Genomic DNA, 22012 nt, shown 5'->3' with positions numbered 1-22012 from the left:
ACATGCGCAACATCCACCAAAAAATGCAGCCCCACAGCCAGCCGTCATTTTTCACAAACGGCAAATGCAGAGCTGCCTGACCGGGCCAACAGGCATCCCCAGCAAACCAAGGACCCCCTGGTGGACACTTTGAGAGCTCCAGCTGTCCTTGGTCAGGTTCAGTGCTGCTGCAGACAATGCTACTGTATCTGTCACCGCTGGATAATGATACATATCTGTCACCGCTGGATAATGATACAAGCCAGACTTGAGCTGTTGATGTCTGAGCTACAGGGTCCAACATGCACTGAGAGGACAAAACATTAAATGTAAAAGTAATAACTGGACGCTCATCCCAGATTCTTGCAATCACTTTGTTTTAACAGAAAGGATATTTCAGAACAAGACTGATGAAATTATTAACAATAGAACATACTGACACATGCTATGGTACACCTGAAGAAGGCTCCACGGCCGAAACGTTGTGTATTCTTTCTTTTCTTTTCAGCATGGAATAAACCTATTACTTGATCCTTTGCAGCCTACACATGCTGAAGCAGCTACCCACCTGAACTACTTCATGCTATGGTATAACCTCTAAATGTAAACTGCAGTGTAAATTCTAGAGATTTTACTTTTGAACACTGACTGCTGTTGTAAAGGAACAAAAAAAGACTTGAAGAAATAGGGAATATGATCTGAACACAAATGCAGAAAAAACATTCTCTCAAAGCATTGGCGTTGTACAGTCATTCCAGTAACACCAGCTTTTAATCTTTCAATTTACTTTTCATATTGTGGACAGGAACATATTTTAATACCCTTTCCCGAGATTTACAGTAAATAAGAAGACAGATACTACTTATGTCACATTTTTTTAATTGTGCTAAATAAGAAAGATGTTTACACTGAAATTAGTAAATGTGAATAACCACAGATGGATTTACTGTATAAAAACAGAATTACAGTAATGCTGAAAGATTCACCCAAGACACTGGACATTGAAATTTAATCTGAAGTCAAAACAAATTTATCTTTATGGGCTGGAGCACCCCAAGACATTTTATGCAACACCAATTTGTGAATTCTAACCAGAATAAGCAATGTTAGAGCATAATGTAATAATTTTTATTAGGAAAATGAACCATTTGCCTTTAGGCAAGGGATACAATTATCAAAATACAGTCCATAACTTACAGTATAACTATTTTGGGCCAGAAAAAAATATAGGTTACTCTATTTAAACATATAGCGACTCGATGATAAACTCTCCAGGACAATCAGGGCAGATGTGTCAAACTAGTATATCATAACCAAACCGTGGAGAGGAGTAGGACTATAGGTTTCAAAGTTCTAAAAAGGACGGGACACGTTATTAAAATAATATCTATCCTAGTATTTTCTTAACTTGACCCAGCAACAGCCATTTGGAAACCGGAGGTTATGAGACACTTTACCCTCTGGCGTAAGACTCGTAATCGAAGTTGACCGACGTGCTCATTCGCTTCATGTACCCCATGAATTCTTTGATTTCGTTGTCAAAAGCTGAGATGACGGGGTTTTTCTTGTCGATTTTGCCATAAAAAGAGGCGGGTAGAGGCTCCATATTCGACTCTGCTGGTAAGTCTCTAGTTCAACCATCCGGCGAGCTGCACCAACAACACAGGGAGGCTGGCGGTGTCATGGTAACGCGTAACGAAAACTGAAGAGCCGAGGGGTCTGGCCTTTATTACTCACAGTTTCTCGTGTTACGGGGCAAATAAAAATATGTTTACATATCACTTTGTCATTTTATTTCGTTATCTATCAGCAGGTAGTCGCCGAACGTTTGTTTTGATTCAGATTTATGAATCACAGCTACGGTAATGTAATTTAAGCACACTACGCCCGTAGCTGTTTTCTTATCTTGTAATGTTGGTTTGTGTACTCAAAACTACGGGCTGTTCACGGATGACCACAGGTCGAATTAAATTATTAATATATTACGAGCCAATCAGTTTACCACGGCCTGTCGTAGAGAAGCTCGTCAGCTCTCTCCTCCCCCTGATTACGCAGGCGGTGCTTTCAGTTTTATACGATTGCCTGTGGGAAGAATTGACCTATGAAGCTGTGTTGTAAAGTTATAATCAGGATTGAACGGTTTGGGTAAATAAAGAGATATATTTTGTTTCTTAATACAAAATTAGGGTTCGAGTAGAAAACTAAGTGCATGTTATGATAGGTAAAAAAATAATATAGAAAATAAAAAAAACGATCAAGATTGTTTTGTTATTAAAACGGGTTTGGGTTGGAATCTGAAATATAGACGTTTAATATCCAGTTTAACGAGGCAACTGAGTTAGAAAGTTAGCTGAGTGTGGACTTCAGTACATAACACTGCTTTTTCACCAAAATACTTTACGCGTACCCGTTACGTAGCGCTTTTAAGTTGTCTTTAAAAATGATCTCCATTCTGTGGTACGGACTGTTGGAAAACACAACAGCACTCCTTTCTGTCATGTGACTGTACTAACGTGATTGTTGGATCAAGACGTATTTAATAGTACTGTTTTGATCGTTTCCTTTTTAGTAGGCCTTGAAAAGGTTGACTCGATTTATTAAACATAAAGATACATTCCTTAACGTCACTTAACAAACTAAATTCTTATTTGTAATTTATGAGCACAATCTGTTATTCTTCACAAAAGGTACTCTGTGCTTTGTAATTGAGCACGCTTTATAAGAAAATCTTGGTAAAGTTTCGCATGGTGCGGACTGTTTCATTAGATTTTGCTGTGAATTTGCATAATGATAGCGAAGAATATGAAACTGACTGCAAAACTGATAACCAACGTTATTAATGATTGCATTCTCAGTACAGACTTGGTCTTCAGGTTAATAAATGTGAAGAGGAAATGCAGTTAAGTGTTGGAGATGGGCAACATTTAAAAGGTACAAAACCAATATTAAGCTAAAAATATTATTGTCTTCTCATTGCTTGTTTTAATCTTACTAAACAGCTGTTTGTGAGAAATGGCATCGGGGACTGCACTGATTTATGATGAAGAAATGACAAACTACAAACTGCTCTGGGTTGAGTGAGTACACGGTAGTCTTCTTCATGCCCATTGTAATACTGTACAAGGTTTGTTGTTAGGGGCAGATTTAATGATGTAAGATCACATTTCCTTAGTCTACATATGTGTGCTTTGTATTTTGTTGCTTTGAATCCTCATTTTCTAATAGGGTAGAAATGCAAGTCTAAATCATGCTGGTGTAGTATAGTACCCAAGACGTTCATCTGGTCTCCCTGATGCTTCCGATGTGTAACAGCAAGCTGCCCGTGTTGTACACCAGTCTGTGGAGAACTCTGTACAAGTACTTAGTCATTACATTCACAAAGCGGTTTAAGGAAGCACGGATATCTACAATGTTTGGAGTTACAACATGTAAAACTGGTGTCCCTGGATATTTTCACGCAATTTGTTCCATGTCTCTTTCTAGCCCAGCATGTAGCATTGAGACCCCAGAGCGTCTCACTGCTTCGCACAGCGCGCTGCAGAGCCAGGGCCTGGCACAGAGGTGTGTCCCCGTTCCTGTCCGCCAGGCCACCGAGGATGAGATACTGCTGGCTCACAGGTGTGTACAGACACTGCGGCAATTTACCCAGAACTGGAATTGGAGACCACAGAGGAAAAGTAGTTTGCAGCTACATGTGTTGTTGGGGACCAATAGGTGGTTCTCATCCTTCCAGAGCAGAATTTTCAAGTTAATACCCCAGTGTGCTGATCTTTGATACTGCGCTGTAGGAGTATGGAATTGTCTATAGAACAGAGGTGCAACCCCTTTTTTAATCTTTTCATGGAGGCGACGTTAACCGTTTATAAGGCTGTAGTTAGAAATAGCATGAATATTTTCCTTTTAATATATGACGTGACATTTACAAAAGTGCCTGTTTGGTTGTATCGTGGAAGGTACCTTTTTTGGTACATCTGAATCATCAGATGTATAGTACGTAGTTAAAGATGGAAATAGCTGGGATAATATTCCTTGCATGCACATTGAGCATGGAGTGCACAAATGGCATTATTTATTGCATTGACAATCATGTATCAGTGATAAAAGTGATTATTTAGTCCTCCTGTTAGTGTCTTTTCAATCCTTTTGTAGATCTTGATAACTGGGTAAGTGACATAGATTTGGATGTATTTACTCCTGGTGTCATTCACCACTGGTACAATTGCACAGGACCAGTACTTCCTTGGGCTGCTTGTCACTGCTGATGCACCGACAGTGGCGGTTTGGAGTTGATCTCTTTCCGGGCTTGACACAGTCCTGTCTCTGCAGCAAGGAGTACTTGGAAGCTGTGAAAAGGACCCCTGGGATGACTCTGGAGGAGCTGAAGACTTTTACCTTGCAGTACGGGGATGTGTACTTTCACCCGGTGAGAAGTCACCGCCACCATCAGCGTTATGGACTTATATAGGCAGGGTGTGTCGAGTAATAAGATGTGTGCGATTTAGAGATGGACGCTGTTGGTGAATGAATGCTATTTAAGGTCTGGGAGAGCTCAAAAGAGCAGGGATTGCAGCCTTACAGTATGGTCAAAGTCACAGGAACAGCCGGGTACCGCGACTATGTGGAATGAATGTGTTTCAGACTCTTTGCTCTTCGTTCTGTGAATCTGAACTTGTCCCCATGCCCTTCAATTGCAGAACATTTACCACTGTGCCAAGCTGGCTGTGGGAGCTGTACTGCAGCTGGTGGACAGTGTGATGACTGGGCAGGTCAGGAATGGTATGGCCCTAGTGAGGTGAGTCCTGTACTTCAGAGCAACCCTACTCATGGGCACTGCACATTTCAAAATCCCATCTCCATCCACAGTATAGAATCCTGGCAGACAGCCTTGGAACATCACTACAGCTCTTTAAACTAGCTCCGTTTTTGTCTGTAAGCTTACGTGAGTATTTATTTCATATTTATTAGGTACTTTGGATTGATTCAGCTTTGACTGTACTTAAATGCATATCTGAAGGTAAACTAAATGTACTGTTTCTCTTTTGAATACATTAGGAGAGATTGCTCTAAAATCTTTGTCTGTGGGTGTTGTTCCATGCTACCGATACCACTTTCAGACCCTCTGGCCCCATCTCTCTACATTCTTTCTGCTTATTTTTCTTTTTCAGACCTCCAGGACATCACAGTCAGCGCAGTGTTGCCAATGGCTTCTGTGTCTTCAATAATGTGGCCATTGCAGTGCTCTATGCCAAGAAAAACTTCAACATCAACAGGTACTGACCAAGAGCTACATCTTGACGCTCTTTTCACGCTTTGACACGCTTTTGCTTAATGGATAGCATCTGAAATCTCTTACCTTTACCTAGGGGTATAAGTTCAAATGTATTTATTATTTATTTCCTTGGATCATCTTTTTGAAAACATTGCTATTCTCTTCAAGAACTGATAGAAGCACAAAATCTTAATGTCATGTAACCCTCTAAAATCTTAATTCTGTCGAAACCAGGATGAGCTCTGACCCAGTGGGTCACAGTGGCCCCAGTATGGGCTTTACCTTTTTATCATATAAACCCTGTTTCATGTCAGCTCCAGCAACAGTCAATTAAAGCTCCAAATATTTAGAGAGTATAACTATCCATATTGTCACACTTCATTTTGTTAAAGAACACACAGTGGATTTCCACATTTTCAAACTGGGCAATAGCTTACTTTTACAATCTGGGGAATAAAATGCCAAAGAAAGTCTCTATTTCTAAAATGACCTGTGGATTCCATGTGCTCACCTATTCCTTTCATTCTGTGCAGAGTGCTGATTGTGGATTGGGACATACACCATGGACAGGGTATCCAATACTTGTTCGAGGAGGACCCCAGGTGAGTGTCCTGTCCAAGGGGTAGCCATGCCCAGGAAGTTTTCGTGCATGGGATCAGGAACTGGGAATGTTTCCTTCTCATGTTCCTTTTTGGTTCCCTGATGACAGGTTTTGAAATGTTAATTCCTAACATCTATTTCAGAAACATTAGGGATTTTGGTGGTGATAAGCACTACAACCTTGTCTCTTTAAACTATTGCTGAAAGAAAGAAGACACAATGTTTCAGCTGTGGAGCCTTCTTCAGGTATGAGGGAGAGAGGAAGATGATAAAGCAGGTTTTGACTTCACACCTTGACACTGCTTCTCTCCACTCCAGTCTTTTGCTCTCCTATGCTTTATCAACTGCCGGTTTTCCTCTCTTCCTCACACTTGAAGAAGGCTCCACAGCCAAAATGTTGCATCTCTTTTCTTTTCAGCATGGAATCAACATTAACTTGTTCCTTTGCTGCCTACACATGCTGACGCAGCTACCTGCTTGAACTTTTTAAAACTATTTTATTAGTTAAATACAAAATTAACATAGATTATGGAACTTAAAAATAAGTAGAGTGAAATAAGGAGGCCTATAAACCTGAATTGTTCATACTGCTAAGCATAATTCTGTTTCCCTAATAGTATATAGGAGGAGACTTGTCTTTCTGTGCTTTTGGCAGTGTGTTGTACTTCTCCTGGCACCGCTATGAGCACCAGAAGTTTTGGCCCAATCTGTCAGAGTCAGACTATGACACGGTGGGGACAGGAAAAGGAGCTGGATTCAACATCAACCTGCCCTGGAACAAGGCAAGACCCCAGCCCCCACCTGAGACTTTCCCTTAACCTCTGGTCCCAGAGAGCTCCTGCCTTCTAGTTTCAGGGACATGTTCACAAAACTGTTACTACCATGCAAAGCGAGCCTTTTTTCCTGAGAAGAGAGCTTGCGGAAGTGAAGTGTGATACAATTCTTTCAGAAATATCAATAGTTTATTTCTAAAACATAAGGATTTGTTGTTTTTTAGGATAGGCCTTATGAATAGATGTCTCAAATCGCTAATTACCAGTCCTTTCCTGAAGGTGTCCTCCTCCTAATTCGTGTAACTGTTGCGCATTTGAGGAAGGAGTCAGCAGGAGGAGGAAGACTGTTGTCAGAGCATAATTTATATGCACCTTACAGAAAGCTTTTTTTGTCCCTAGAAGTTGTAGGAGAATCAAATGTTGTTAGTAATCATTTAAAACGTGATGTATCTGTGTTGAAAATAAAAGTGTAGTAGGGATGTTTAAAGTCTCATATGGATCTAAAGAGAAGCTAGAAAGAACTGTTGATAGCAGAGCAGAGACATTCAGAGATTAAGAACCCACAGAGCCTGAGTGTGATAAGCAGTGAACTTGTTTCACTCTCTGATGCAGTGCGGTGCAGTGCTGTTCTATTAAAGCTGTGTTGGTTGCAGGTTGGGATGGAGAATGCTGATTACCTCTCTGTCTTCTTCCATGTCCTTCTGCCCATTGCATATGAGGTCAGTATGCTTTCTGTATTTTTAACTGTTTTATACTGTATTAATTACCCGTTAAATGCTGTAGTAATCCAAATTATCGTGAACACCAGTACATAGAAAGAAAGAGAACATGCAGGAACAAATGCAGTGAAGTGCAGTCAATTCAAACACAATAAAGCATTGGAAGTTATGGTAAAACATGACACAAGCCATGTGATGAAGAAACAACATGAACACAAAAAATGTTTGGCTTCAGGGATTGTCTCTGTCTTCACAGTTCAGCCCTGATTTGGTCATGGTATCAGCAGGGTTTGACTCAGCCGTTGGAGATCCGGAGGTGAGCCCTGGTTTGGAACATTTAAATGCAGCACATTCTCAGTGACGTTCAGCTGTTTTTTGTAATGTTAAGAGATGACTATATTTTTAATCTGTAGTGCTTTGAAAGTCTTCGGATGAAGTTTTGAATCTCTCGAGGTCGTTAGCTGTTTAACTTAACTTTGTCCATATTGGTATTCGAATTTCAATTTTTTTTTCTTTTAACTTTGTGCTTCAATGTTTGTGTTTATGCCTGCATGGCCACATATGTGTACCACTGTACCTATCAACTCAGAAATCCCATTTAAATACGAATTTAATATTTACACAAAACGTGATGTTGCACAAAGTCCTGTACTTTATGAACTTCAGAGAGCGAGTCTGAATGTGTCTGCTTGTCTGCCTGTCTACAGGGGCACATGTGTGCCACCCCAGATGTGTTTGCCCACCTCACTCACTTGCTGATGCCCCTGGCAGGAGGGAGGCTGTGTGTTGTTCTGGAGGTTGGTGTGCTTTCTGACATAGATGAAACCCTCTGGAACCATTCCAGCCGCCTTCTTTATTAACTGTCTCTTTTGGAGAGGTACATTATATCTTTGTTATTTTAGAATTATGCTTCAGTGAAAGAGAGTGATTTTTCTTTTTAGAACAATTAAACTTACCTTTGTTTCAAATTGACCTCTAATTACTGTCCTCCAAGCCCGTCTATATTGTATGGGTGACAGGGCCTTTTCCTGTTATGCCCCCAAGCTCTGGAACTCTTTGCCCAAGGATATCAGAGAGTCACCTTCTCTAAACTCCTTCAAATCCAGACTCAAAACCCTCTTCTTCAGAAAAGCCTTTACTTAACTGGTTCCATTCTTCACCCCTCTGCTCTTCTTAGTACCACCTTCCACGGTCTCCTCTATTGGTATTGTTGTAATTGTAATTGTAATTGTGTCTTATCTTGTGTATTCTTCTTATTGATTGTTATTGTCATCCTGTAAAGCGCTTTGAGAAGCCACCTTTAAAGGCGCTATATAAAATAAAATTTATTATTATTATTATTATTATTATTATTATTATTATTATTATTATTATTATTATTATAATTCAGTGAAGGTTTTATGTAGGACGCTTTCTGTAAACAGGCCTTACTCTGGATGTTTCTGGTGTTCAGTCTACACTTTTATCTGTATATTTTTTCTCACTGTGATCTTATTTTAGGGTGGGTACAACCTCAAAACTCTCTCCCAATCAGTGTGCCAGACTGTCCAGTCTCTGCTAGGAGACCCAGTCCCTATGATGCCTGGGCTGAATGGGCCCTGTGAGAGGTGGGTGTAATAACTAATTATTGAAATCAGTGTGTGTGTGTCGGAAATAGAGTTGTTGCTGTAATAATCATTTATGTACTGTGTCGTGATTTGAATTTGCATTCTTTTTTGTGTGTGCATCCCCCTTCTTCATCTTTTACAGACATACAACTTGACCTTCGCTTAAAAAATCCAAACAGTTACAGTATGCCATAAAGTGAATTGATATGCATCTTCCTAATATGAGTCACTCTGTCCTCCCCAGTGCTGTAGAATCCATCCAGAATGTGAGGGCTGCACACCAGCAGTACTGGGGCTGTCTCAAACACATTGGTAAGGGACGTGTTGCCTGTACTGTATAGGTCCGCCTGCATTCACCTCTCTGGACGTGTAACAGTTTGATCTATTTCAGGTTTTACAAGAAAATATTTCTATATGTTTGTGTATAAAGGGAAACGCGAGTCTCCATTGCTGCAACTCACCAAATAAACTGTACCAAATAAAAACTGCATTGTTGTGGAACTGTGTGTATGTCTATGACAGTGTAAAATAAGGAAAAAAGCACAGCTGCTTCTCTTTGCTTATATCCATGAGGTTTCAAAATTGTGTGCAGCTTTTTTACTTCCTCTTTTTCTCTGTCTGCCCAGGGGTACAGCCTGTCTCAGAGCCCAGCACCAAGCGGAGCAGGGTGGGGGAGGGAGATGAGGGGGTCCAGAAGACCCCAGATGCAAAGGAAGCAGAATCTTGGGTGGGCCACTATCCAGAACCCCCCCTGCGGGTCGCTCCCCCCACGAGGACAGCTGTGGTACTCCCTGCAGACTTGGAGGACTTAGTGCCGCAGAGCTGCCAGCGGGTTACGGGGACGCCTCTCAGGCCGGAGCAGGCCGCTCTGGGTCTCAGGTCTGTTAGTGCACCACAGCCAAGCCAGGGCAAAAGGCAAGAGTACTGCTGCCCAGTTTAACAGTGTGTCACACATGAATGCTGCTGCATATCAGTGAAAAATCATGCTAAATCTTACAATGTTCTTAGGCCTAATGGTTCTGTTTTCCATTTTCTTCATTTGTCTTTTTCTTCATTTCATTTCTAATTTGGTTTATGGACAGTGCTATGGATTTCCTGGATGGTAAGGATAGTTGACAACCCTGTTCCAGTAGTCTTGTCGAACGTTCTGGTTTGGTGTGGTATCACCTTGATAGAAGGCTTTTTATTTTTATCGTATTGAGCTTGTATGCATTTGAAAGGGCTTTTATGACACAGACTGCATAAATGAAACCTCCTTTTAATCCTTCTTTGGTAGGAGAGGCATTTTTAAGTATTTGTTCTGTCCAGTTTGTGAAGGTAAAAGATGTAAAACATCTTTAACAATTCTTCCTTGGCTTGTTGTTATTAGAAATAGGTAGATAAGACTTTATTGATCCTGAAGGAAATTGATAGTCAGAGAAAGCTAAAACCCTCAATTTATGTTTTTTTTTACTTAAATGCAATTTGCGAGTTTGAAACAGCATGAAAAAATTGTAATAGTTGCAGTCTCTGATCTCACAGGATTTAAATGTCAGTCTTCATTCCTGTGTTTCATCAGGGAGCCCATTTCCAAAGCACTTGAGGATGAGAAGACTCTGCTGTCTCTGGGACATGTGTTCTCGCTCCTGGATAAAATTTTGAAAAGGGAGGTAAGGCATAATGTTCAAAAGAGTATGTAAAAGGTAGAACTGCTTGAAAGAGTGCAGATTGATGACTGTTGAACCAGCAGATCTTATGGGGTCTTGGAGGAGCCCAGCCCAGTCATTGGTAATGTATTTAAACTGATTCAAGTAAGAAGCTTCTACGCCTCCCTCACTTATTTGTGAGCCCATGTGGACACCAGTGACTGTGATGTTTGTTTCTCCAGGTGAGGAACGGGATGGCAGTGGTTCCTGATGTCTGCATCACAGCTGCTTGGGCTGCCCAGCGTGGGGTTACGACCCACACAGAAAGGTACTCCAAGCAATCAGTTAAAAGTGTACCTGTAATTGTTTACTCCTCATTTTGGATTTGTATATGAGTCTTTTGGATAAACATACCTGTGTCAATAAAACATTTTTGAATCACACATTTTCTGAACTTTCTTCTACTAAGATTCCAAGAAGATGGTATCTTTCACTGAACAGATATTTAGATTTAGGAGTGAAGCATACTAAGGAGATCACCAGCTTCCGCTTGTCAGTTCTGCTATTTACATGTACTGTACAGTAATTGTTCTAGAGGAATGTTTCCTAGTATCGGACTGTCCAGTGTCAGTGCTGATACCAGTCTCATTGCCTGGTATGTGATTACAGGGTGCTCCTGGTGATCCTGGGAGACAGCGAGGTGCCACTGAGGCTTGCAGATGATGGGTGAGGATCTTCAGATGGAGAGGGATGAGTCAGTCAAGCATCCCATATAAATCAAACGAATGGAGAAAGCACGCTTTTTACCTGCTTTTAGAGGGCAGCTCAATAATGAAAATTGTTTCAATTGATTGTGAAAAAATTAAATTTATCTTAATTGTATGTGGCAGGACAGATCATACTTCACTGTATCTTTCAAAACACGCTTGACGTTGATAAGACCCTTTACAGACAACCCTCTGTCTGTTTGTATTGGTCACCGCATCCAAATATGTCTGAAAGTTTTAAAAAGTACAGACTGATTTGTCACATAGATTGAATCTTTTTTGGCATTACTAGCACTTAAAAAGTTATAGGAAGTGCAGATATATCACCTTTTAAGATCTTTATTTACAAACAGGACAACCCTGTGTTCAAAAATACATTTCCTTTTTACAGTAGTGTGTGCACATTAATGAAATAATGGGAATGTGAGTAATCTTTATTTCACCTTTAAACATGTCTTGTAAACAGTTTAATTGATGTTTTTTCCAGCAAAGTCCTGCTGGTTCACGTGTGCAGTAAAGAACCAGAAGACAGAAAATCCACATACCATGTCCCGGTGTGTCTGAAGAAGGTATACTGTGCTGTGTCAGAAATATGCACTTTAAGACTGGCTTTGTGCTGTCAGGTTGTCAGGATAAATAGGGTTGTATAACAGGTGCAGGAGTAATGGTCGGTTCTGTTCTCATGGTTATATTTCTCTGATAACAGAGAAGAGACAGTATATTTGCAGAGTAAAGAAGGTCATGTCTCTGACCATTTTAGGCTGCTTCTACAGGCAAACCTTGTTTCCTACATTTGAGTTCAATAGTGCATGCAGCACACTCTAAGGGTTTGGATTAAAATGTCAACCCAAAGACTCTTGATGTTATAATAAATTATATTTTAATTGAAAATGTTTAGCAAAGCTGCCGTGGACTATTGGACACCTGCCTTGCGCCCGTTGCTTGCTGGGGTAGGCCCTGGCTCTCCCACAGCCCTGCATTGCACGAAGCCAGTCAAAGAATGGATGAATTTGCTTAGCAAAGCTCAGCCACTGGCAGAGCATTATGTGTCTTTCGCTGTAATCGTTTTCCCCATTTCTCAGATCTCAGAAGATCCTGCAGGGTTCCTGCTGGCTGTGCTCAGTTTGATCGTACCCATAGCGTACGAGTTCTGTCCTGGCCTGGTTTTGGCAGCACTGGGTGAAGGCAGTGGTATTGGTGCAGCTGTCCTGGCACATTTCACCAGCCTCCTGCAAGGCCTGGCTCAAGGTCAGCTACTGTGTCTCATACAGGTAAGTCAACAGGGCATGCGAAGGGGAACAGCTCTTTCACTGGGGAGTTTCATTACGTGTTTCTTCAGCTCAACAGAAATCCTCTGATTCTGAGATAATGACAGGAACTGGATGCGCTCTTCTGCATGTACAGTAGTTTCAAGGTACTGAGTTACCTCTATTAAGATACAAGACATTATTATGGAATGAAGATTGGAGATTTCATAAAGCAGGGTAGATTCTTTTCATTTACATTATGCACCACCATTTCATTTTTGACTTGCTACTTTTCAGTTCAGACGCATAACAAACTTATAGAATTTATATTTCCTAAATTTTAAGTAATTGTTTTTGTCATTGTCGTTCTTATTTGTGTTCTAATTTAATGTGTGTTCTGTAAAGAGCTTGTGGGATGAAAGTCACTACAGTAGATTTTTACATTTTGTTGTAGAATTATTTAAAATGGTTTTATTATTTTGTTACCAACAACTGGAAAAGTTTAATTTTATGTTCTTATGTTTTAGGGTAAGGGCTGATTGCACAGACCAAGATGTCCACATTAGGTAGTCCTAGGTTAGTGTTAATCATGGTCTGTGAAATCACTGGCCAGATGTCAGATGTGAGGATCAGCAGATGTAGTGAGGCCAATCTACCTGTCTTTTACACTAAGGATTTTGCACAGACATTTCTTGAATTTTCTTATCCAACCTCCTTCAACATAACATCATGGCTGTTTGTTCCAGAATCCCAAAACACTTTGTGCGAAGAAATGCTTCATGACATGAAGTCCTAAATGCCAACTTTTTTACTTTACACATAGTAAAGTCCTTGTTTTTTATTGATTTTTATTTTTTATTGATTTATTGAAGTTAACAGTAGTTAAAATCTTGAAAGACGTTCAGAGTTGTAGTACCTTCAGTTCAGGACTAAAGAGATTATTTCTTACATAGGCTGATGGAACAAATTCCTATAAGGCATGACAATAACTATGTAGTTATTCTAGTTATTCTTTGAATTGATTCGAATTGAGGTGCAGTGTCTTTTTCTTTGAATTGATTCGAATTGAGGTGCAGTGTCTTTTTCAGTGTGGCAACCAAAACTGCAAACAGTGATATAAGTAAGATCTTACTAAAGCATTGTAAAAGTTTAATGTAACTGCCATTGCTTTAAATTTTTCACTCTTCACTATTTATTGTAATATTTTTTGGCCTTTTTAATTGTTTCTCTCCAATCTGTGGACAAGGAGAAGGATTCCACATCAGTGGACATCAAAATGAGTCCAAAGATCAGTGCTAGCCACATTGTGTAGATGATGTACACATTTGTATTCACTGAATGTAATAATCTGTTCTTGTATATATTAAAATTAATTTGTCAGGCAAGAGAATGGTGTTAAAATCATTTTGTAGTGATGTTCAGTAATATAATTAGGGTTTGTATTTGTATTGCTGAAGCTTTTCAAACTGAGGGCCTGTAACTAACTCTTGTGAGGGCCTTGTTTTTTTTTTCTCCAGGAGGGCTCTGAGACTAAAACCTTACAAACTACCTCTGCCTCTCTGCTTGGGGAACCTGCCCCATATCTGGGGCCCCTAGCACCTGCCCTTCCAGAGAACAGCCAGGCTGTAGAGAGACAAAGACGGAGGCTTCAGACACACTGGAGGATGCTGCAGACTGCAGGTGAGGAGCTCCGTGATACAGGTGTCTGGCGTTAGGAGGATTGGGATGGTTTCACTGGAATTTTACAATATAAAAATATTGTGGTGTCAAATGCAGTGTGTTTTTATCTTTTATTATTGACCAAAACACTCACTAATATAATGTTAAAACCATCACATCAGCCTTGTTTCTGTAAATAGAACATATCAAATTATTTTAGACATTTGCTATTTACATGTAGAAAATTACACTAAAGTATATACAATATATAAATTTTGTCCAAGTCATTGAAAGTTGTACAGTTCTTTAAACTGACATTGTGACTTTCACAAAATCTCAACCTTGTTTCTCAAAAATGACAATCAAGCTGAATTGATTACATTACATTTTTAAACACTTTCTAATCTGGGTCTCCTTGTGTGTTTTGTCTGCTTTTCTAGTGAATCAGGAACAGAGAGGGACATTACCAGAGGGGAACTGTCACGCCCTCTAGTCACCACATTCTCACATGGAAACACACCCGCACTAATTACACTCCAGTCCTGAACACTTCTGCCAAACGACACCGCCCCTGCAAATTGGCCAGCCACGACTCTTCATCAATCAACGCACCTACTTCCTCGCACAGTACTTAAACCCTTCTGTACGCTCTGCTCTTCGGTATTGGTTGTTCTTTTGTGCACCTACCTCGCCTTAGGCTCTGTTTCCTTCTCGCTCTTTGTTACCTACCACGGAACTCACCTTCGACTACGTCTACTGCCTTGCGCCTTCGGATTTGGAAGCCTTCTTGATTGTCCTTCACCTTTTGATCACGGAACTGCCTTTTCGACTACGACTTCAGCCTTGCCCTATTCTGGATTGGAAACCTACTCTGCTACCTTTTTCTATGAACCCTCGGAACTCGACTCGGACTTCGCCTCTCGTCTCGCCCCCTTAGGTACCGCATAGGGTCCATCCTCCTGTTTCCTCAGCGGGTCATTCGTGACAGGAACCAGCAATGCTTATCACAGCAGAAGAGAACATTTTCCTAGCACTCTATATTTTACACCTTTTGGCTATTAAATTTCAATATTTTTAAATGTCCTGCTTCTGCCTGTTTTATTTTCATGTTGCACAAACTTCTTTATTCCTTTGAGTCTAAAACAGGTGTCCTAACTCAGTGCTTGAGTGTCATCCCTCTGGAGGTTTTCAAGATTCATTTATAGTGAATACTCTTCTTTAACAAGGAATGAAAACATTTTAGTTCTCATGTGTGTTTTGAAGTCCCAAGTTGCTTCTGGAACACTTTGTGGTTAGGGTTGGAGTTTTGAAAGACGTAAGAATATTCAATTGTGTAAAATCATGCAGTACATTTAGAGTAATGCTGTATCTGAGACATGTCAGTTGTGCTTTATCACCTCTTCTTGCTTGCATTATAGAAGAATTTGCCAGTGCCAATGTTCAGTTGGATACCCAATCCACACGATTCCACTTTCCCGATTCGTTCCCGATGTAGCGCTAGTCCTGAATCCTGAAATTCAGCTGTCGACAGTTCCGACAGTAGTTCACTCGTTGATCAGGCGAGCGTTTGCGGTGGGGTACCGGCGGTTCATGAGGCTAACCTCGGGCGGATCCTTTGGTTATGCGCGGGCGACCTCCGGTCTCGACTCTTCAAAGAACAAAGTAAAGTCCTGGCACTCGGACACACTGGTAGTCACGTGATTGTCCGAGCTGAGTCTGAGAATGTCCTGGAGGGGTGCTTTCTGGGCCCTGTGCTTCCTGTTTTATCTGGAGGAACTACGGTCGTTCATTGGTTGAATGTTCTGCGGGCATTCGAGACTCACGTGGGGTTACCCTGCCCTACCAGTTCCTGATTGGCTGAGCGAGGTGGAGGATGAGTAACAGTGCTCTCTGACATTAGGGTTGTAAACAACCTGGGATGCGACTCTCCCAAGGAATCTCCCAGACAGTAAGGTGCCAGAGATGACCATTTATCAGGGTGGCTGGTGAATCTCAGCCTTGGGAGTTGTTTCTTATCAGGAAACTCTATCAGATAGAAAAATACCTTAAATCTGAAATCACATGGCCTCTCTATGTCCAGTACCACTAACATGAGAGAGACTGGCAAGGGAGCAGCAAACTTAATTCCTGTATTTTTAATAAGCCTTGCCACTACACAACAAACACAAGATCATCAATCAGAAAAAACAGCATATTAAATTCTTCATTAACTTCTTTGGCATCTAAATTTGGCAATATTGGCAATATCCACATATTTGGCAGTATTTTCCAAACTAATCTCCTTTGATGGTTCTAGGAGAAATATCTAGGTCCATTGGGGCAGTAACTATACAGTTAGGAGTAAGACAGTTTCACAGATACACATAAACTTCACATGACAATAACAGTATATAACACAACCATTTACTTACTTCTTGATTTACCAACTACAGATTAACTAAAGACACTTTTACACAGAACCCAACAGCACATGTACATTCAAACATACCAAGCAATCAATTTTCCAAGTGATAACTTATTTTCGATAGGTGAAGTATTCACTGTGGCTGTTTTTGTGGTGGCCTCTTTAATACATGCCTTACTAAGTCATTGAAGGCCCAAAGTCCGCTCCAGCTGGAGAGATCTGTTACTGATGTAAGAATGAATTCTTGCAGGGCTTCCCTGGGTCATTAGATTATGTAAACCATGTGTATCTGAGCCAGTTATTCTTGGTCTAATGTGTGTAACGGGCTCAGGCTTCTTAAAAATAGGAATTCAAATAAGCTTGTATTGAGTTATAAATCATATCCTCCACCTCCCTTGCTGCATAAACGGTGCTTGAAATGTTACAGAAAGGGAAATCATTTTTTTAGGTTACTTACCGTTTACAATAAAGGTGAACAAAAAAGTAAAAATAAATGTTAATTGTTTCATCATAACACCAGATCACTAAAGTACATGATCAATTATTTGAAGTGAATAGTGTAAGTGCTCATTATTCGTTTTAGGAACTGAAAATATTTTATCTTGTTGATTTTGGCAGGAAATCAAATATTTAAACAAATAGAAAACTGTAAAATGATATTTGAAAAGGAATGGTACTTTTGGTATTTTCCCCATCAGTGGTGACCTGGGCATTTTTGTTTAATTATAAAGCATGCACGTGGAATGCGAGTATCGCCTTGAGTCGGTCAAACTGAGCTAATGAAATCAGCGATTGATAAAACGCTATGCTTTTCGTATATCGCCCTTGTACTACCCATTTTTATCCAAGAGTGAACACAACCAGACAGACGCCTGTTGAGAAACTGAACAGATTTTGGTGCCGTTTTACAAGGAAACGGAATGGTCACTTTGTTGCTCCGAGATCTGATGACCAGTTGCCGGCTGATTTGATTGCTGCAGGAACTAACTCCCCCCACATCAGAGTGCAGTGGTGACTCAAGTTTTCCCACGCAGACATCCAGCCCATAGACGGGCGCTGTAGGTCATTTTGTTCTTATTGGCTGGTAATTCATCCCGTTCCACTGAGACTGTATTGGTCTTCTCTCGCTCCCTCCGCCTTTGTCAAGACACGCGTTTTGGTTGGTTTTAGTATTTCTTTAACTTTGTATTTTTTTTTTTTTTACCTCGGTGGCTCGCCACATCCCCTTCCTGCGAGCAGAGCCAGGTATTCTTTCTGAATTGTTTTCCTAAGAGGTTTGTGCTCCGCACAGATTCGTCTGTAAGCCACCATCAGGAGCAGCTTCAGCATCAAGATGTCTACGGCTCCGATCAGATCCCCCACGGCGCAGTCAGGCAGGATGAAAAAGGACGAGTCCTTTCTGGGAAAACTGGGAGGCACTCTCGTCCGGAAGAAAAAAGCCCGAGAAGGTTGGTTGAGTTTCCTGTTACTTTCTCATGTCTTGTGTTATCTGGAGAGTGTGATACTAACTTGGCATGTTACGAGTGTCATGGGTTTATGATGTAAAAGTGCCTCTTGGCACAACATTGTACGCGAACGAATGACCTTGTTCGTTGTATAACATGAGTACAATGTGCAAATCAACTCTTCTGTAATATTGATCGGAAATGATACAAAAGTCGCAGCGCTTACAGAATTATTAAGATCTGCTGCTGGAGAATACACATACTCCCTTGTTATTCTCTCTTTTTTTCCTTCTTGTTTAGTGCTTAGGACTTTCATCTAAGAAAAACAAGCATTTGTATCAGTATTGCCCAACCCTAGATTGATGTCAGAGTAATTGCTTTGCAGACTTCTGTATGCTTTTGATCCGATGGTTAGGTAATGTCGGTGTTACAATTATGGAGATCAGAGGAACAGATGTCTCAATACAGCAGCCTCTATCAATACCTGTAATAACTGCGTTAAATCCCATTATAGTTACCAAATTGCGACCAGAAAGGAAGTGAGACAAAAGAAGACCCACACCCTAATCCACAAGTTAGTCATCCTGTGACCACAGACATGATGGTTAAAGCCCCACACACTTCAGCCACATCTGGAGAACAGCTGTTCCCTTTCCATCCAATAATAAGAGTTGCTAGTCATCTCACTCCCGAGATGGACTGTGTCTGGAGCAGAAGGTGTTGATCACTGGGCATCAAAACAAACAGGCTAGCCCGCCTGTAAAACTGTTATTAATTTTATAACCCGAGTTTACAATGGAAAAAGTCATTATAACAGTGGAGTGTCATTATTATTAACTAATAAAGATGCTGAGTGGGAAGCATTTTGAGGAATCTGAGCGTGGACATTCGTGGGAGTGCTCTTCAAAGAACTTGCTGTAAGTCTTTCTATGGCTTGGATAACAAACTCTCGTGGTGTCTGAAAAGATTTCTGAAAGCATGGTTGTTTTTTAAAAACATTTTCAACACTATTCCTGAATTGCCTTTAAAAAAAAAAACTATTGATAAAATGAACTGCGCGAAATCAGTAAGAACATCTTATAATGACACAGGATTTAAATGTACAGAGGAGATGCAATTAAAATCCAGTGTAATTACAAGGGATGTAACTATAATGCAGCATCATATACTGTACGAGGAACAAACAAACTGCTGAAATCACACAGGCAAGGTACAGAGTGCTCTTATTAAATTGGTTACTTATGCAGGAATGCATGTCCTAAAAAATAGATAAGCACTAAAAACCTTTTTATGTTGTGTGTCATCCCTTTGAAAAGAGACTTGCCCAGCCCTGAAAGTGTTTGCAGCCCTTTTATTTGTTGTGTGTCACCCCTCCTCCTACTTTACATTTGACTCCTCCGTCCTGACTTTCTGATGCCACATGGAGAACAGCAGCTGGTGGGAGAGGCTGTGGCTGTCTGTGTGTCCATATAAGGACTTCTGAGGCCAAGGGGGGAGAAAGAGAGAGGGTGGGCCAATTACTGAGGAATTCCACTGCGCAGTTGTTGTCCCACAACAGCTTCTTGGCTTACTGTAATTAATCGAGAATAGGACATGAACGTGCAAGTTAAAATCGTTGGAGGGAAACCGTGCTCGACTAAATGACAGTTCCGGCTAGCAGATGTACAGTAGATTGCCATAATCTGAAAACGAAACCCTTCAGACAAGACCCTACTCTACTAAACCAGTGTATTATTCAGCTCACACCTGAAGAAGGCTCCACGGCCGAAAAGTTGCGTTTTCTTTCTTCTTTTTTTCAGCATGGAAAAACTTGTTCCTTTGCAGCCTACGCATGCTGACGCAGCTCCCCACCTGAACTACTACAGTGTATTATTGGCCTTTACTAACACAATTGTTTTTTTTTTTTACAGGGACAAAAAAAATCATCTTTTGAAGTTAAGGTTGCAGGTGTTTTCTTTTCAGTCTTAAAAGATTTTCGTCATCTTCAAAGATGATCATTTCATGGGTTGTACAGAGAATCTCTGATTGTTTCATTTTCCAGGTAGCAGTGTCTGTCACTGTCTTATTCCCTGTGTGTAGATGATGAGGTACTCTCTCTGCCCCTGGCATGATTTGGTCCTGGTTACTCACGAGCTCTGAGAATGCACTGCATCTTTCCACTCCTCCGTGTGCAACAACCCGCAGAGCTTCTGTTTTTCTCCCCTTTCAATGTTTTCTTTGCGCAGAAACAATTTTAACGCCAAGTTTTACTGAAACGTTTTCCCTTTTTCTTTTAAGATCAGACAATCCTGATCGCTAAGGATTTGATAGAACCCCCCAAAAAATAGCCTTTTAGCTTCATGGAGGTGCAGAGTGGAACAAATGCCAAATAGCTGCAGCTACTGCAGATAAAAGCTTATCAAGGAGAAAGAAATGCAACTTGGATCCTTCCTCATTGTCGGAGAAGTGAGACTGCATCAAATGACAGCAGTTATTCAGAACTGCAAGTCATTGGTGCGAAAAGCAGGGGGAACGGCACTGTTCTCAGTCTGCAAGAGCTGCTCTCCAGTTTCACTGCCTTTTTGGAGTATACCTGAAACATCTGCCTCCTCAGTAAGAAGGGTAATCAAGGACTTCCTGAAAAGTATGTTTACATTTCTTTAAGTATACGAGTATATTCATTTTTAGAGTTCTATACATTTTAAAAAATGTAGAGAGGGCATATAGACGAACTATGTCCTGGAGTACAAAAACACTGGTCTTGGGTGTGCTGGATGAAAAAGCCCTACCTCTATACAGTATACAATATAGGCATGTTTCTTGACTGGAATGGAGTTTGATGTGTTGACAGCTGTATTTGGAGTGCCTAGTCTTTTAATAGAAGAGTGACGTCTGCTGTGCTTGTACCCTTAATGAATAGCACATCTTTTTTTAACAGTGAGAATGGTGCCACTCAAAAGAATTTTTTTTCTTCAGTCAATGCACATCAATTGACGCTTTATGGCTGATGTACAGTATGATGTTGCTTTATGCTTGAGTGTTAATTGAGATACAGCTGCCCACTAATTGTTGTGTTTAACACTGATATTGATTACATTCATGAGTGCTACAGAGCAGAACACTTGAAAGAACTAGTTTGTGTTTGCAATTGCCTGTATCAGACCTGCCTTCTTTTCAGACTGCAGTAAGAGGCACTACTAATGGCTGCAGGTAATAGTTCACTATCATTCTCTGTCATCCCCTGTCTGTGCTTCTGTGCTTTTGAAACCTTCTGTTGAAAGTTAATCAACAAGGGTGCCTTGTAATACTGTTCTCAGTGGTGAACAAAATATAGTCAACCATCAAAAGTGTTGATCAGATTTTAAGATGCACCTTCTAATCTTGAAATAATGCACTTGTTACTCATTGCTGCATTTAAAAATGAAAAGTACAAAATCTCTTTTGTATACCTTAAAAATGAAATATAAGGATGAAGAATTTATAAAATCCACCCTTTATTTACAGACGTGTGTATTTTGTATTCTTGGGTCGTTTTCTTAGGTTCAAATTAGGCTCTCTTCAACTGTTTTTTTTATTAGAAGTGACTAACGGCTGTATGAACTTTTCCGCCACAAGATGGTGCTGTATTGCATGATGCTGTACACAGTGGCACCTCTTATAGACCGGAATCGGAGCGCTCGCACCTTAACCTATTACAAAAATAAAAACGGTTGATAATTGTCATTTTTCATTTATTGATTGTACTGTTTGTTGGTAAATAATTCTAAAACATTGGGGTGTTATATTCTGATTATAATGCTGATAATTGCAGTGCCTTTAAGTCTTATACAGTACAGTATTTGCAGTAAAATAGTTCTTTTGGAGAAGTCCAGATGCTTTAGTCTGTTACTTCACTAATTGGATTAAAACAAAGAAGATTGAACAGTTGAAATGTTTCTT

At 40.4% G+C, this 22012-nt stretch overlaps 3 protein-coding genes across 12 annotated transcripts in view; 2 read left to right on the top strand and 1 right to left on the bottom strand.

The window, feature by feature from the left end:
- Positions 1-1925, bottom strand: part of cfap54 (cilia and flagella associated 54) — a 50282-nt gene extending 48357 nt beyond the window's left edge. For 3 of the 4 annotated variants that reach the window (XM_088645750.1, XM_088645752.1, XM_088645751.1), the window contains exon 1: positions 1437-1925. In XM_088645750.1, coding sequence (XP_088501876.1) covers positions 1437-1585 — 149 coding nt within the window. In that variant the 5' untranslated portion in view covers positions 1586-1925. The remainder of the gene's footprint in view (positions 1-1436) is intronic. The other variant, XM_088645753.1, reaches the window with a different exon arrangement.
- On the top strand, positions 1477-15324 carry hdac10 (histone deacetylase 10). 5 transcript variants are annotated; one of them, XM_088645755.1, is made up of 21 exons: positions 1477-1599; positions 2979-3056; positions 3463-3597; positions 4306-4402; positions 4674-4771; positions 5145-5249; positions 5782-5850; positions 6504-6630; positions 7275-7340; positions 7597-7656; positions 8048-8137; positions 8841-8947; positions 9192-9259; positions 9574-9862; positions 10506-10596; positions 10815-10900; positions 11242-11298; positions 11827-11908; positions 12422-12610; positions 14104-14266; positions 14686-15324. In XM_088645755.1, exons 2-21 carry the CDS (start codon positions 2992-2994, stop codon positions 14736-14738), a joined length of 2097 nt encoding a protein of 698 aa, XP_088501881.1. In that variant the 5' UTR covers positions 1477-1599; positions 2979-2991; the 3' UTR covers positions 14739-15324. The 5 variants fall into 5 exon arrangements, with proteins under 5 accessions (XP_088501881.1, XP_088501880.1, XP_088501883.1 ...); XM_088645754.1 differs by lacking the exon at positions 1477-1599 and adding an exon at positions 2025-2124; XM_088645757.1 differs by lacking the exon at positions 1477-1599 and adding an exon at positions 2027-2124 and having other exon boundaries at positions 9574-9826.
- Positions 15325-17414: 2090 nt separating this feature from the next.
- Positions 17415-22012, top strand: part of parvb (parvin, beta) — a 28595-nt gene continuing 23997 nt past the window's right edge. The window contains exons 1-2 of one of the 3 annotated variants that reach the window (XM_088645763.1): positions 17415-17808; positions 17941-18097. In XM_088645763.1, coding sequence (XP_088501889.1) covers positions 17983-18097 — 115 coding nt within the window. In that variant the 5' untranslated portion in view covers positions 17415-17808; positions 17941-17982. Of the gene's footprint in view, positions 18098-20539; positions 20718-22012 lie in introns of those variants that run through there. The other 2 variants (XM_088645762.1, XM_088645760.1) reach the window with 2 other exon arrangements.

This window comes from Lepisosteus platostomus, chromosome 9 (assembly GCF_059453375.1).
Source record: "Lepisosteus platostomus isolate fLepPlt1 chromosome 9, fLepPlt1.hap1, whole genome shotgun sequence".
Lineage (NCBI taxonomy): Eukaryota > Metazoa > Chordata > Actinopteri > Semionotiformes > Lepisosteidae > Lepisosteus > Lepisosteus platostomus.
The sequence above is the reverse complement of the archived record's forward strand: the minus strand, read 5'-3'. Positions and strand labels throughout refer to the sequence as shown.

Bases quoted from the DNA above. Each gene is read 5' to 3' on its own strand.
- hdac10 (XM_088645755.1), top strand. From the start codon at position 2,992: ATGGCATCGGGGACTGCACTGATTTATGATGAAGAAATGACAAACTAC. The intron at 3,057-3,462 runs GTGAGTACACGG...GTCTCTTTCTAG, and splicing joins TACAAACTGCTCTGGGTTGA to CCCAGCATGTAGCATTGAGA. The intron at 12,611-14,103 runs GTAAGTCAACAG...TTTTTTCTCCAG, and splicing joins AGCTACTGTGTCTCATACAG to GAGGGCTCTGAGACTAAAAC.